This window comes from Copadichromis virginalis, linkage group LG6 (genome assembly GCF_057382275.1).
Source record: "Copadichromis virginalis isolate Kocher_CV1m ecotype Utaka linkage group LG6, C_Virginalis_male_GT1.1, whole genome shotgun sequence".
In the NCBI taxonomy this organism is placed as follows: Eukaryota; Metazoa; Chordata; class Actinopteri; order Cichliformes; family Cichlidae; genus Copadichromis; species Copadichromis virginalis.
The window spans coordinates 3,495,611-3,511,068 of record NC_140623.1 but is presented as its reverse complement, the minus strand read 5'-3'; the positions used below and the strand labels follow the sequence as shown (position 1 = coordinate 3,511,068).

Here is a 15,458-nt window from a genome sequence, read left to right as displayed (position 1 = left end):
ACGTTGTTGATTCTGCATTAGAGCTCGCCATTTGTCTCAGTCAGGCAGCGCAGCCTCTTCTCTTCTTGTTAAAGTGCCATACATTTGTTGCTAGGAAGAGCCTTTGTTGCCATAGCAACAGTTGCCAGACTTCCAGTCAGTGTCTCTTCACGTGACCCAAGAGGAGGCAGAGTGTTGGCAGTGCATGTGATGTAGGCAGACTGATGCTCTGCTACCGTATTGCCTCTTTTGTCTGAGTAGCTTGGTAACTAAATAAACTACTGTATTTAAAAAAACAAAACAAAAAAAATACGACTTTACCAAGTTAACTCTTTGGTAACATTTTCTGTACCAAAGAGTGAAAAATTGGAGCCAGCTTTAACAAGTCAATATTTTTCCTAATACTATAGTATACAAATAAAAATCTGCAAATGTAATAATGTTGCATTCAGTGTACTTCAATTAGGATTTTGCTAATTAAACACATGTTAAACTTCCATAGTGAACACAGTATTTGATATTTACTAGATTATCAGTGTGTTAGTATTGTTATTGTGAGTAGGTTGGCATGCTAATGTTTGTAAAGCTGCTTGAATATTTTAAGCTCTGCCTTGCAGACTGTGCTGTATACCTCTATAAAAATGATTGATTAGCACAACCATAAGGAACACATCCAAACAGTAGAGAAGTGGTTTCACATGATAACAATTAAAAGATAAAAAGGTACGTTAACAAAAACCCAAATTAGGACAGTTTTCACATCATGGTAACTTTCCATTCTATTTAAAGATTTCTTTTTATTTAAATGAACACAAAGTACTTCAGTAGCAACTCTCCAAGCTACACCTCTAAAAACCACAAACGCAGCCATCCAGAGTGGAGAGTAAATGAGTCAGCAGCACAGTTGTTTATTGGAAAATTATAGCGTACGCCTACAAAAGTCTGATTCAAAACAGCCAACCTTAAGTGAGAGTTCTTCTTCAAAATGAAACTTGGCTGTTTTAGAGGAGGATTTATGAAACTTTTTTTTTCTAGCTTTGGGATGCTGACAAGTTTGTTTTAATAGTACCCTAAAGGTCCTTTGTTTTTCCTCTCAGAAGTAATGATTGGTGAATTTCAAAGATCTGACGAGAGGGGGCAGTTTGTACAATGTAGGAGGGGGAGTGGTCACAAATACTGTGGGTTTTTAAAATAATACGTAAATAGTGCTGGCAATACTGTACAACCCTTGGGGAGAGTATTAAACATAAAAGTTTTTGTCAGTAGCTTATCTGTCAGTCGGATGCGTCTGCAGGTATCTGTGTAAGCTGTCGGACCAGGAGCTGCGACAGAGCGCAGCACGCAATATGGCAGACCTAATGTGGAGCACGGTGAAGGAACCACTGGACAGCGCACTGTGCTTTGATAAGGAGAGCCTGGATCTTGCCTTCAAATATTTCATGTCACCCACTCTCACGATGAGATTGGCCGGACTTAGCCAAATCACAGTGAGTCGGACTCCAAACGGATTTAACTCATTCTCACACCCTCATGTAGGTCTGGCTGATTCTAGTTTTCTGTGGACCTTTTGTCAAAATGAGACTTTGCACAAAAATATTTAAGCAATTGGAGATGTCTGTAATATTTGGTGGGAAATAGAGGGATGAATTGTGTTGTATCTGTAAATTTCCTCTTTTGGTGAAAGAACACAAGTAAATGCAGTCCAGGTTTAAAAACAAACAAACAAACTGTTTAAGTGCTAAAATTGAGAATACTTTCACTAAGTATACTCCTAATTGAGGGAAATAACATCAAAAACAAAGATCTATTATCTATGCTGTCCACTAGATGGTTAAATAAGAGCTATGAGCCAGTGGTGCTGCAGTTATTAATTTGACAGGTTGTGCTTCATTCCTTCACTTATTGCGGGGCATGTTTGTGTTTCTTCAGAATCAGCTGCACACCTTCAACGATGTGTGTAACAACGAATCCCTGGTGTCTGACACAGAAACGTAAGTTAGTGTAAAGAAAAAAGATGCCTGTCCATAAATGCAAGCAAACAGGAAGGATGTGGTGCTATTTTAAACCAGTTTGGGCTAAAAATAAATAAATAAACAAATAAATAAAATAAAATGGTTCACACAGCGTATTATGATTCTGCTTTTTTCTTTCAGGTCCATAGCAAAGGAACTAGCCGACTGGCTGATCCACAACAATGTAGTGGAGCACATATTTGGCCCAAATTTGCACATTGAGGTGAGACTTTTGGTTCCAGTAATGAAAAATGAAAAACCTATTCTGGAGAACATTTCCCCCAGTTTTGCACATTTACATTTGTGTATGTGTGTTTTGTAGATCATTAAACAGTGCCAAGTGATCCTGAATTTCTTGGCTGCAGAGGGCCGGCTCAGCACACAGCACATAGACTGCATCTGGGCTGCAGCTCAGGTAAAATGAGAGACTGTACAGCTTTATTCCACTCCATCATGGGGCAGCCTGCAGTCAAACATCAGTCATACCAAGTGATCGGTGCTGGTATTTCTGTATTGGTGGATTTTTCTGTGTCAGAAGCACTGGGAACAAAACTTTTAAAAACTAGGGGTGTATATGCCACTAAATGGTTTATGCATTTAAGAGGGACACTGCACATTAACATACATTGCTGTGAATGTCAGAATTGGCAAAGAAGCCATTTTTCATCTGCAGATGAAGTGGGAACTTGATCTGATTTTTATTTATTCTTTCATTAACTTTAAATGGTTCAAATTCTTCTGTGATTTAATGCAATATTATATTTAGCCTGTGTTATATATAATAACTGTACTGTGATGAAATCATGGAAACACTTCAGGTGAATTAGTATGTTCCCTTCAGTATTTTGCGATGAGTTGATGAGATTGTGGGCGTTTTGTGTTTAACAACAATAACAGCTTCTTTGTTGTTGTTTTTTTCTTTTAAAAATCAGTTAAAACATTGCAGCCGCTACATCCACGACCTTTTCCCGTCTCTCATTAAAAACCTCGATCCTGTGCCTCTCCGTCATGTCCTCAACCTGGTATCAGGCCTGCATCCGAGCACTCACACCGAGCAGGTACAAAACATTCTGAAGTTGAAGCACTGGGCACAGTTTCACCAACATTGTCTTTAAGTGGTTGTGACGTCGCTATGATGAATTGCTTCTGTGTTTCCCCACTCTCCCCGGACAGACACTGTACTTGGCCTCTATGCTGATTAAGGCCCTCTGGAATAATGCATTGGCAGCAAAAGCCCAGCTCTCCAAACAAAGCTCCTTCGCCTCCCTGCTTAACACCAACATCCCCATGGGCAACAAGAAAGGTCAGCGTGCATGCATTTCAGTACGAAGCCTGTTATTTAAAAAACAAAACAAAAAAACCCCCACCAAAAAACAGTATAATATTTTTGAGGCTTTTTCTTACCACTTCAGTATCTGAGCTTTAGTTTAAAGACAACATGTTTTATATTAGTTGGCTGTGGGACTGGCTGTTTACCAGAAATGTAGTTTTTAATTTCTGGTTTTATAACTGGACCTGCCTTCTTCACTAACGATAATTTTAGGATAAAATTTCTTCCAAAATACAAAATGTTCCACAACCCAAGAGATTTCCTGCCACTTGATTTAAAGAAAAGCAAGAAACAAGTTTTTAATTTCATTCAATAGTGGCTAAAATGATTATATACTCAGTCGCACCTGTCGGGATAATTGATAATGTGATTCTAGGACAGCTGACATCATTTTTGCCGCGTGTCTGCAGATTTCCATTGGCAATATCTACAGTTAAGTTGCAGATATCTGCAGTGTGATTTCCAGATATTTGCATCTTCATCATTAGTTATCGTTCCTCTATATATGTACAGTTTGGTTATGACTTTAGGATGAGTGGTGTTTTTACACAATAAATTCCTGAATCTTCATTAGACCTGGTCAATTCCACTTTCAGACTGTGGATGCGTTATTGAGCCTCAGGATTATACACGGTCCTCAGTCTGTCGTCTAATGTGGTTTCAGGTTCACCGGCCGCAAGTCCAGACAGCAGTGACAATAGCGACACGCAACACAGTGGAGGCAGCGACATGGAGATGGATGACCAGATGATGACTGGCAGCAAGAGGAATCAGCAAAGACTATCTGACACAGAGGTATAGAGCACATATGGTGACACAATGAACTAGGATCAGGTGGTAGAGCAGGTGTTCTACCAATGTGAAGGTCAGTGGATCGACCCCTGACTTCAGTCTGCATGATGCTGAACCTCAAGTTGCCCCCAGTGCATCTATTAGAGTATGTGTGTGAATGTTAGAAAGTGCTGTAGGAAGGTGGTTACGATTGGCTGAGTGTTGTATGCAAGTACCCGTCCATACAAACAAGAGAATAAAGAGCAGCTGACTTATTTTCCTCTGTAACAGTCATGATTGTTTTGAAGTCTGTCCTATCCTTGTGACCTTCTGCACTATGAAGGTCACTTTGACTTTTCTGGCCACAATAATTTTTACTTTTGGTCAAAACTTCAGTCCAGTTTTTGAAATGATTAAAATGACGTATTCTGAAGGGAGTTGAGGCCCTTAAATCTTATACCATGACCTGTTTCTTTGTCTAATGTCTTTCTGTAATGTCTAATTAAAGCCAGGTTGTTAACATAAAATGCACAACCAGGTGAAAAGAGCTGCTGCTGTTTCCTCAGGAGTCTATGCAGGGCAGCTCAGATGAAACTGCCAACAGCGTGGAGGAAGGCAGCAGCGGACCAGGCAGCAGCAGTGGCCGCAGCGAGGCTTCCAGCAACGAAGCCGCCTCTAGTCGAGCCAGCCAGTCAGCTGGGAGCCCAGGCAGCGAGCTGCACTCTGATGACATGGCAGATAGCGAGGCCTTAAAGGAGGAGGAAGAGGAGGAGGAAGAGGATGAAGAAGAAGACGAAGAGGAGGAGGATGATGACGATGAAGAAGATGAAGATGAGGGTAACCGCTCAGCTGCTGAAGGTGGGCACCAAAAGGAGCCCCGGGAGCAGACTGAGTCAAGGAAAAGGAAAGCCGGGGATGCTCTTGGTGAGGGGGCAGGGCCGAGTGGCCCAGGGGGAGGAGCCAAATCCAAGGTTCTCCCTTTCAACCCAGAAACTTCTGGTATTATGGTAACAGCGGCGACAGCGTCTCTAGAGAGTCGCATGAGAATGCTTGACACTTGTTCAGCATCGTCATCTGCTCGGCCTGATGGGACAGAGACCCAGCAGCAGCCGCCAGATATCAGCCCTTCTCAGATTGTCCAGGGACCTCAGGAGCCTCCCTGTCTCCCGCGACCCGGGGACTTCCTAGGAGAGGCCATGAGCAGTGAACTCTTCAACTGCCGTCGTTTCATTGGCCCTCAGCAGCACCACCACCATCACCACCATCATCATCACCACCACCACCATCATGAAGGGTAAGACTGCTACACTTCTGTTTATGAATGGCTAACACAGAGTGTCTGTCTACTGAGCACATAGTTTCAAATTAGGGTAGAAATGGAGGGACATTCATGGTATTCTGCATATAGCAATTTTTGTGTGTTTATATACTGTATATTAATAGGTAAGTATAGGATTTTACCTTCTGAGTACAGCTTATGTCCAGCACATATTGTAGTATTAAAGCTGGTTTTAGATGTAAAACATTTTATTGACTGCGGTGTTTATTTTGCATATTTGTCTTAAATCACAAATTTCATCTGTGCTAGGAAACTCTCTGTAGTTATACATGTTAGTGTTTTTGTTTTTTCTCTTTTAAATGTACCTGTCAGTCTATCCTTGATCTATAAACCCTACTTTCCTCCCTCAGACCCATGGTGGAGGACATGCTGAGTGCTGATGACGTTAGCTGCAGCAGCTCTCAGGTCAGTGCGAAGTCAGAGAAGAACATGGCTGATTTTGACGGGGAGGAATCGGGCTGTGAGGAGGAGCTAGTCCAGATAAACTCCCATGCTGAGCTCAGCTCCCACCTGCAGCAGCACCTTCCCAACTTGGCCTCCATTTACCATGAGCATCTGGTGCAAGGTGGGCCACACTATGGAACTAGGACAGTTTAATTTATAACAATAATAATAATAATAGTAGTAAATCTGACCATGTGAATGCTCTTTATCCCCTCAGGTCCAGCTGTTCATAAACATCAGTACTCCAGCAGCCACGCTGTGACTGACATCAACTTGGATAATGTTTGTAAGAAGGGCAACACTCTGCTCTGGGACCTGGTACAAGATGAAGATGCGGTACGACTTCCACTTCTCCAATATTTCCTTATAGACAATGCTTTATGTTCACAGAGTTGATAGATGGTGCTTCAGCTAGCTTCAGTAGGATTGTGTAAAATTCATTTTATAATTTGCTTGTGTGTTTAGATTCATCTCTCTGAAGGTCTTATCAATGAAGCTGAGAAACTGCTGTGCTCGCTGGTCTGCTGGTTCACTGACAGACAGATTCGAATGCGCTTTATCGAGGGTTGTCTTGACAACTTGGCCCATCACCGGTAAGAGTGACCTCTTTATTTATGTTTTAAATTGGTGCATAAATGTATAAATACAACACGCTTATGATGTTTAGGACTTATCTCTGATTGAATGTATTGAAAATGAATAATTGGTAGGCACCTGTTCTTGCAGTGCACACATAAAAAGGGTTGCATGTTGTAGCTTCCTGTGCATAGATAAACTACTGATTTATCAACACCAGATAATCATTTCTTGAGCATTTAAAATGTTCATCTTATTTATTTTTGTAATTATTCTCGTTTGGGAATCTTGAAAAACTGGACTCTGTCTTCTTCTCTTCTCTCAGGTCAGTTGTGGTTTCCTTGCGTCTACTCCCTAAACTTTTTGGCACTTTCCAGCAATTTGGCTCCAGCTATGACACTCATTGGATCACCATGTAAGTTACACCACTTCTTCAGAGTGCAAAAGTCAAATACCATATGGAGTTTCAGATACAATTACATGACTCATCAAAGCTGAGTCAAAATATTTGAGTCTTTCTGAAAAAAATAGAAATATGAGTATTGAAGTGTTTTGTTTTGTGAGCCTTGCACTGATTTGGTTGTTGGTTCTGTCAGGTGGGCTGAAAAGGAGCTGCACATGATGAAACTGTTTTTCGACAACCTGCAACACTACATCCAAGAAGTCAGAGAACACCGGCACAAATTTGCACTGTGAGTCTGTCTTACACCACTACTACATATCGACACTACTATACAGAATATTGAGTCGCCCTTTATTTCTTTATATTTTGCTTGCAAGAAGCCGGACTCGTAATTCTTTTTAAAGTGTTCCCTGAGCTTCTCCAGTCTTTCTGAAATTCTTTGGTTGCTTTTTCACTCAATCCCATCTTTGTTCCTGTCCAGAAACAAGTTAAGTCACTTACCACTGACATATAAATAATTCAAGCAAAACAGCAGCACCTGCTGTAATTCAAGGTGTGAAGTCGGCTTTACAGACAACTTCGTATCAAATTGTCTGTTAGAAAAGCACATTATTTGTTCTCATTTCTTCAGTTGAATCTACAAAAAAGGCCCGACATGATAGTATGACAAGAATAAAATATCACTTTTGCACCAACAAGTTGATTCACAAACTGCTATTAGCTGGAAACTTTATATATCTTGGGGAAACTGGAGATTTGGAAGACAAGAGAAAATGGTACTGTCAACAGTGTGATAAAGAACAACAGAAGCAGACCTTTCAATGTGGTTCAAGAAGCCTGGAGAAATTTTCCTCATGATGACTTAAAGAAATTATGAGTTCAGGCTGTGAAGAATAAAGTTGGTCATACTAAATATTCGCTTTCAACTTGTTAGAAACTGTCCAAACTGTTTTTGCCTTGTATACTGTGTATAACTAACACACACACACACACACACACACACACACACACACACACACACACACACACACACACACACTACCTAATTTAACCACCCCCTTCCGTGAAAGGACTGCTGGCTACCCGGACAAATGTGAGTTGAGTTTGTTTTAAAACTTAGATTTTATGTTATTATCCATAACTGTTGTTGCAATTCATTACTGCCTCTTTTACTGCTCTTTTTAAACTTCTTTTTAAACTGTATTGCTTTTTGCACTGTAGAAGCTGGTGAGAAACAGTATTTCGTTTCAGGCTGGGTAACACTACGAAATGACAATAAACTTCTATAACTGTACTTAACGGGACGCTTGATTTTGCAGTTGTTAATAATGACTTTTATCTTTCTATGAAGTTCTTTAGGCCACATTACTTTAGTAGTCATTGAATACTTTCTGTTCTTTATTAAAATTAAGAGACTCATATATGCACACTTTTTAAAAAAAAAAATTGGTTGACCTTAGTTCATTTATTTAAGTTAAACAATGCTTCCTTTTTCAGTTTATCATTTCTTGTTTGTAATTAATTTGTCAGCTTTCTGAGTCAGTTTTATTCTCTTAATTATGGCTAGAAAACAAAGCACCTTCCACCTGATAATTCCACATTTAGGAAGAATTGGACACTAAAGTCACTTCTCAGAAAAATCATGCTGACAGTGGAATTCCTGTACCCAATTTAAAATTTCAGTTTTTGTTGTGAGAGCATCAGTGTTACAATTCCTCGTTGAGACTAGCCAAGTGTTTGAGTTTTTGCTTTTTGGAAAACAAAGATGCGTCTCATGATTCTGTCCACCAGCAAATTCATTTTTATCTTCACATTATCTGCATAACACCTCTTTAGTTCCATTTGATTGCTTTGCTTAATGTTCCCTTGTGTGCAGTTATTATCCTGCTTTAACCTTTAATGACACTGTAATTGCCCACTAGTGTGATATTTCTGGAGTGCCCATGATAGCAGCCACTGTTCATTTAAATTATTTACACATGCATCTGAAAGACTGCGTTAGCAGAAGTGTGCTTGGTGTCAATACTTCTGAGAGAGCAGTTGGAAGCTTCTGCAAACTGTGATCTTCAGACATCAGTTCACTTTCTTCACTGTTGACACATAACTCGTCTGTGTTGTGCAGGTACAGTCACAGTGCAGAGGTCCAGGTCCGTCTGCAGTTCCTTACCTGTGTCTTTTCCACACTGGGATCTCCCGACCACTTCAGTAAGATTCCGATACCATTTATGTACTAGAGTAATATTCTCTGTGAACTAAGATGCTTTTAAAAGACATGCACCTATCCAGAGAGTTGCACAGAGGTAGAGGTGTCCATATTATGCTTTAGTAAATAACAGCTGTGGTTTTCATAACATAACCCTGATCTCTGCTGTGTTTCCACACCACACCATTCACTTCTTGAGGAATATTTTACACCCCCAAAAGAGGGAAAAAAATTTAAAGGAGTGAAGTGTTTTCTTAAAGTTTCGTGGTCTTTAGCACTTTGCATTTCAGTCTTGATTTCTGAGCCTTTCTTGTTGGGTTCTTTCATTTTACATTGGGGATCTCTAAAATTATCCACCTTTTTAGCGTGTTTACGTATAATAAAAGAAAATGTGTCTCTTACCTTTTAATCCCCTTTAGAAGCTCTTAGCCTCTTATGTATGGATGTGCAACGTAAGCAGATAATTATGGCCAAAAGCCCAAAGATAAGGGGGAAAAGTGGTCTGCGTTATATGAACCCGGTCTGCGTTTGACATCGCTGAACTCTAGTTTGTAATTATTTTGGTGTTTGATTTGTCAGGACTGAGTCTGGAGCAAGTGGACATTCTGTGGCACTGTCTGGTGGAGGACGCTGAATGTTACGATGATGCGTTGCACTGGTTCCTCAACCAGGTCCGCAGCAAAGACCAGCATGCTATGGGCATGGAGACCTACAAACATCTCTTCCTGGAGAAGGTAGTAAAAAGACCGTGGATTATAGAATTTTATGGGTGTCCCATGGGTAATGAATAAGAATGGCTGTGGAATTATAGATAATTCCAAAGTGGAGGGACGGGGCAAAAACCTGTGCCCGTTTCGTGTACAACTTGTGACATAAATTTAATTCCATAAATCTCTTAAATGTTTGACAAAATACCCTTTATTTCCTGTGCTGTGCAACGTTAATTTGGCAGGAAATTTTTCAGTTGGAAAAGAATCATAGCATTAAGATTTTCTTTTCTTTTCTTGGTTTCACTATACAGGTTCTGTACAAGAACTGGTTGTCTTCTAGTTCAATTTCTGCGATCTGTTAGTCTGCCTGGCTATCGAGCTCTCTTATCAGCTCCATTTGCACTTGTGCTAGATTTTTTTTTAAGTTTGTCTGTAGTTGTGCATATAGTATGGCAGTCTACAGGGCGGAAATGTTACACAAGAGGACAAGAGCATGATGTGTTGCTAACACAACTTCAGCTCTTTGCAACCACTTACACAGACAGCATGCTAATGCTAAGCTAGTCAAAAGAACAAAGTGATGTTAGAGCCCAGCCCAGCAGCCAGCCCCTGAACTTCAACGGGTAACAAAAGCAGTGATGAGCAGTCAGGCTGCAGCCACTGTTCCTACCTCTTCATGTTTGTACAGCGGCGAGTCCTTTAAAGTCTCTTTGTGCTTTTTTTCCCATCTTCGCTTTGTGTTCATACCTAAATACTAAAAGAAAGATCATATGCGTGTCCTCATTAGAATAGGGTTTTGTGTAAGTGTGTGGGACTGTAGCCTCAGGTTTATAGTTTAGAGCTGGAAATAAATAATAAATAAAAAAAACAGGAACAGAATTTATCAGACTATTTCTCATACGTTTATTCAACTGGATGGGTTTAAACTCAGCTGGGGTGGAGCACAATCACGACCCTCTGGGCAGCTTCAGACGAGCAGCAGCCGTGTGTTGATGTTGACTACTTTGTGTTTGTTAATGTCACTGTGTGTCTCCAGATGCCACAGCTGAAACCAGAGACTATCAGCATGACAGGCCTCAACCTCTTTCAGCACCTCTGTAACCTGGCCCGGCTTGCCACTACTGCACTGGACAACGCCTCTAGCTGTGAGGTAAATGGAAACAAAAGCATGTGATGCTCGTAATCAGACATGTTGTCTTCAGACACATTTGAGTAGATGCTTAATTGAGGAATGTCTGTGCCGCCAGCTGTGTGGGATGGACCAGCTGTGGGGGATCGCTCTGAGAGCTCAATCTGCTGATATCAGCCGCGCTGCTATACAGTACATCAACTCCTACTACATCAATGGTCAGTTTTTACTCACTGCACTATGATGAAGTCATATGCTTTGTTATGAAATTGTTGTTTTTGTTCTTCCGTACCAATAAGAACAAGAAGACTTTGAAAAATTGCTGATCTTAATCTATTAATTCTACTTTTGTGTGTCTCCAGCTGGTAAAACAGGACTGGAGAAGGAACAAGAGTTCATAAGGAAATGTATGGAGAGCCTCCTGATGGCTTCTGCCAACTTGGAGAAGGATGCCCACTCCAGTCTGACCAGCATTGAGAGGGGGTTGCTCATGCTCAAAACACACCTGGAGGCGTTCCGGCGCAGGTACACACACCTGGAATGTTTACATTATGAAAAACTCAGTGGTCAAAATCATTTTATATGGGAAAAAAAAAAAGCAAACAAACAGTATTGCAGCACATCGTTTCGTCTCTGGTCTGTGGCAGGTTTGCTTACCACCTGCGACAGTGGCAGATCGAGGGGACGGGAATCAGCAGCCACCTTAAAGCTTTGAGTGACAAACAGTCTCTACCTCTTAGGATCGTCTGTCAGCCCGCCGGCCTGCCTGACAAGGTGACACTTTATTAAAAGCAAATAAGTCTTATTGCATAAATACTTATAATGTGCTTCTACAGTACAAGTCAAATGTTTGGACCCACTACCCATTACATATTTCTGCAGATGACCATTGAGATGTATCCCAGTGACCAAGTAGCTGACCTGCGAGCTGAGGTGACCCACTGGTACGAGAACCTGCAGAAGGAGCAGATGAACCATCAGGCTCAGCTGCAGGAATTTGGCCAGAGTGGCCGGCAGCCAGGAGACTTCCCAGGTCAGGTCCCTCCATAAAATATTCTCCCTTGCTTTTGTTTGTGTGTCAATGTGTGAGTGAGTCTGCTAGTGAAATGTTGTCTCGTGTTCTGCAGGTGGTTTGATGGGACCGGTCAGGATGATCTCTTCTGGTCATGAACTTACCACAGACTATGATGAGAAGACTCTGCATGAGCTGGGCTTTAAAGACATGCAGGTAACAGTTTGACTTCTCTTCTGTATAAGAAACGGCCAACAGTAGGACAGACTGCAGTTCAGCTCAAGTCTGAAAGATTGTTTTACATCTTTTAACGTTGTTGTCTAATCATGTAAATTTTGATTACATTTGTTCAGTGCAGATGAGTTTTATGAACCATCTTCTTATCTGATCCCAGATGGTATTTGTGTCTCTGGGAGCTCCACGGAGGGAGAGGAAGGGCGAGGGCATCCAATTGCCTGCCTCCTGTCTTCCACCTCCTCAGAAAGAGCACATTCCTATGCTACTGCTCCTTCAGGAGCCACATCTCACCACACTCTTCGACCTGCTGGAGATGCTGGCTTGCTTCAAACCACCCAGCCCAAACACAGAGAAGGTCCAGGAGAGCCCAGAGGTGGGTATTAGTTATGGAAGAACTCCTGAAGGGATGTATACATCATATGGCTGTTATATTGGCTAAAATGTATGGAAAATTGTATTTACTAGGTATAATATTAGACCACATGTAATAATGCAAAAGAGCAGGTATGAACTGAAACCCAGTTTGAGAGGTGAGGTCACTGAAACACAGAAAACTGTTTTAAGGTGTACCTTTGATTTATGTTAGTTGATGTTCACAGTCATGTTCATCCACATGTATAACTACATTTGTGGGTAAGAGAGATGCCTCAAGTATGCAAAATGGTTAACATTTCTTGCCTTAGTATTAGAAATATGCTAGACTATTTATTTGTATTTAATTAATGCACAACACCATGTTGTCTAAGATGTTATGTTGCCACCTACTACTCACTGGTGTCATCCTTGGTTACTCCATCGCCTGAAGGCAGCATTGTCAGCGTGTTTCTGTGACAGGAAGTTGTAAACAGACAAATTTGAAAGTAAGACGGGTTCGACAGTTCTGAAAAAATGAACCGTTGCATGTAGGTGTTCAGGAGAAATTACATAAACTGACAAACGTGAAATGATATAAAAGCATTTAACTGGAACAAAGCATAACCAAATTCAGTACAGATGTGTTTATAAAATAACAAATAACACAATGTTAAAACACTGTTTGATTTTGGAAGATCAGAATCATTGATTTCTTAAGGCTCTTGAATATGTCCTTTCCTAACTTTGTCCATGAGGGCTGTACTCAGTTTTGGCTATTTTCTTTCAGTTTTCGCAGACTACTTGACATAAATTCTGTTTAATCTGCAAGTAAATTAATCACCAGCCATTGCAGCCATTCCCCAACTCTCTGTGAATGATATTCAAGGTCTTTGATCTGTGCTTGTTGATCAATGGTGATGACAATTTGCATATTAATGATCAAGGAACTGAACTGACAGCCCATTGTTTACTCAGTCACTTCGATGAGTGACGAAACCTTTCTCCCACTGAGAACGCTACGTCCAGATGAATAGAATCAACCTTTAGGGATTTAGTTACCTGGATGAGCATCAAGACAGTCACCAGGAACATCCCTGCTAACTAAAGTTTTGTTTTGTTTTGTTGTTAAACTCAGAGCGCACGATGCGAGGAGCTTCACCTTCACGCAGAGAATTTGTCTCGTCGAGTTTGGGAGCTGCTCATGCTGCTTCCCACCTGTCCCAAAATGTTGCAGGCCTTCCAGAACATCTCAGATGATACGGTCAGTCATCCTGTTTAAATAAGGGCTCTTCAAGAGTTTGTTGTTGATCGCACAAACATAGAATAACTAAATTTGCTTTTAATTTTGTGTTTTTATTTTGTCTGAAGAATGGCGAGGGTTTGTGTTGGAAGGAGCTGCTGAGGATTAAAAGTCCTCACAAGCTGCTGTACGCTCTAGAGATCATCGAGGCTCTGGGAAAGCCCAATCGACGCATCCACAGAGAGTCAACAGTAAGACAGATAAAGGATTGATGGCCTCTTTCTGTCCGCAGGATCCGCTGCCAAGTGTGGAATCTGTAGATGTTAATATAGGGACACGAGTCGAGTTAAAACAAATTAACTAAGTGGTAGCACCATTACTGCGACTATAGTCTGACTGTAGACACTTTTGTTTTTTAAATTGAGGTACAACTTGTAATCCCAAATATATTTAAATGTAAAGTCACTAAAATCAATATGCTGGGTGCTCTGTACAGTACAGTGAAAAAAGTTTTTGCCCCTTTCTTTAAATATTTGTCACACTTAAATTTTTCAGATTGATAAATTGATAAAAAAGATAACCCAAGAAAATATAAAAATAAATTTTTAAATCATGAGTTCATTTTTGAAGGGAAAAAAAGCTATACAAGACTTACGTAAAAAAGTAATTGGCCCTTAAATCCAGAAAAGTTTGGGTAGTTTCTTTCCCCCTATTTGGACTAAAGCCGGCATTAAAAACATTCCATAAATAATGATACTTTTACAGTGCAATGCGTGTTTCATGGAGAACTTGGCATCATCGTTTCAAAAACGTAAAATTGTGTTAGTGACAGTATTACTATTTTACTTAGTTCTTGCTTGTTCGTTCCCAGGGCAGCTATAGTGACCTGTATCCAGACTCGGACGACTCCAGTGAGGATCAGATAGAAAACAGCAAAAACACCTGGAGCTGCAAGGTACAGCACAACACTAACTCAAGCAGGATGGAAATCAAATTCCTCTCAATCCTGGCTTTAATTGTCTTCTTCTTCTTTAGTTTGTTTCATCTGGAGGTTTACAGCTGCTTTTGGAAATTTTTAATTCGGGCATCCTCGAACCCAAAGACCAAGAATCCTGGACAGTGGTGAGACAGTTTAGTCTACCTTTGTCATTTTCTACATTTTCAGTAGATAGTAGATGTATTTTATGAGCATATTATTGGACAGACTAATATAAGTAAGTGTTTGGTTTGATGTCCTTTTATCTATAGTGGCTGCTGGACTGTCTGGCCTGCCTGCTGAAGCTGATCTGCCAGTTTGCTGTAGACCCTGCAGACTTGGATTTAGCCTACCACGATGTCTTCTCCTGGTCAGGCCTCTCCGACAGCCAACGTAAAAGGGCATGGCCAGGCAAATCGCGCAAATCCACTGTAGATCATGGCAAAGGCCTGCACATCCCTCGACTGACTGAAGTAACTATTCCAGCTGACTTGTAATGCTTTGTAGCAGAAACTGCCAACAGGACGTTTCTGACTTCTGGATCTTTATCATCGGCTCTTCTGTCTGTTCGCAGGTGTTCCTCAGCCTTGTTCAAGGCACCAACCTGATCCAGCGACTAATCAATGTGGCCTACACTTACGACAACCTTGCACACAGGTTTGCCATACAAAAGCTCAAAAATGTGTTCTTTACTTTTAAATGGACAGCATAGTTGACATGTTTGTTGTTGTTTTTGTTTGTTT

At 40.8% G+C, this 15,458-nt stretch overlaps 1 protein-coding gene across 2 annotated transcripts in view; it reads left to right on the top strand.

Moving 5' to 3' along the window:
* usp34 (ubiquitin specific peptidase 34) overlaps positions 1 to 15,458 on the top strand; it is a 61,135-nt gene that overhangs the window by 19,295 nt on the left and 26,382 nt on the right. For both annotated transcript variants that reach the window (XM_085458264.1, XM_085458263.1), the window contains exons 7-34: positions 1,274 to 1,466; positions 1,909 to 1,970; positions 2,133 to 2,214; positions 2,314 to 2,406; positions 2,924 to 3,049; positions 3,165 to 3,294; positions 3,986 to 4,116; positions 4,659 to 5,386; positions 5,782 to 5,996; positions 6,093 to 6,211; positions 6,341 to 6,468; positions 6,777 to 6,866; positions 7,048 to 7,143; positions 8,977 to 9,059; positions 9,637 to 9,791; positions 10,804 to 10,917; positions 11,015 to 11,114; positions 11,259 to 11,421; positions 11,544 to 11,670; positions 11,779 to 11,929; positions 12,024 to 12,124; positions 12,303 to 12,518; positions 13,635 to 13,760; positions 13,868 to 13,990; positions 14,611 to 14,694; positions 14,775 to 14,861; positions 14,988 to 15,188; positions 15,290 to 15,372. In XM_085458264.1, the coding sequence (XP_085314390.1) occupies positions 1,274 to 1,466; positions 1,909 to 1,970; positions 2,133 to 2,214; positions 2,314 to 2,406; positions 2,924 to 3,049; positions 3,165 to 3,294; positions 3,986 to 4,116; positions 4,659 to 5,386; positions 5,782 to 5,996; positions 6,093 to 6,211; positions 6,341 to 6,468; positions 6,777 to 6,866; positions 7,048 to 7,143; positions 8,977 to 9,059; positions 9,637 to 9,791; positions 10,804 to 10,917; positions 11,015 to 11,114; positions 11,259 to 11,421; positions 11,544 to 11,670; positions 11,779 to 11,929; positions 12,024 to 12,124; positions 12,303 to 12,518; positions 13,635 to 13,760; positions 13,868 to 13,990; positions 14,611 to 14,694; positions 14,775 to 14,861; positions 14,988 to 15,188; positions 15,290 to 15,372 (4,107 nt within the window). The remainder of the gene's footprint in view (positions 1 to 1,273; positions 1,467 to 1,908; positions 1,971 to 2,132; positions 2,215 to 2,313; positions 2,407 to 2,923; positions 3,050 to 3,164; positions 3,295 to 3,985; positions 4,117 to 4,658; positions 5,387 to 5,781; positions 5,997 to 6,092; positions 6,212 to 6,340; positions 6,469 to 6,776; positions 6,867 to 7,047; positions 7,144 to 8,976; positions 9,060 to 9,636; positions 9,792 to 10,803; positions 10,918 to 11,014; positions 11,115 to 11,258; positions 11,422 to 11,543; positions 11,671 to 11,778; positions 11,930 to 12,023; positions 12,125 to 12,302; positions 12,519 to 13,634; positions 13,761 to 13,867; positions 13,991 to 14,610; positions 14,695 to 14,774; positions 14,862 to 14,987; positions 15,189 to 15,289; positions 15,373 to 15,458) is intronic.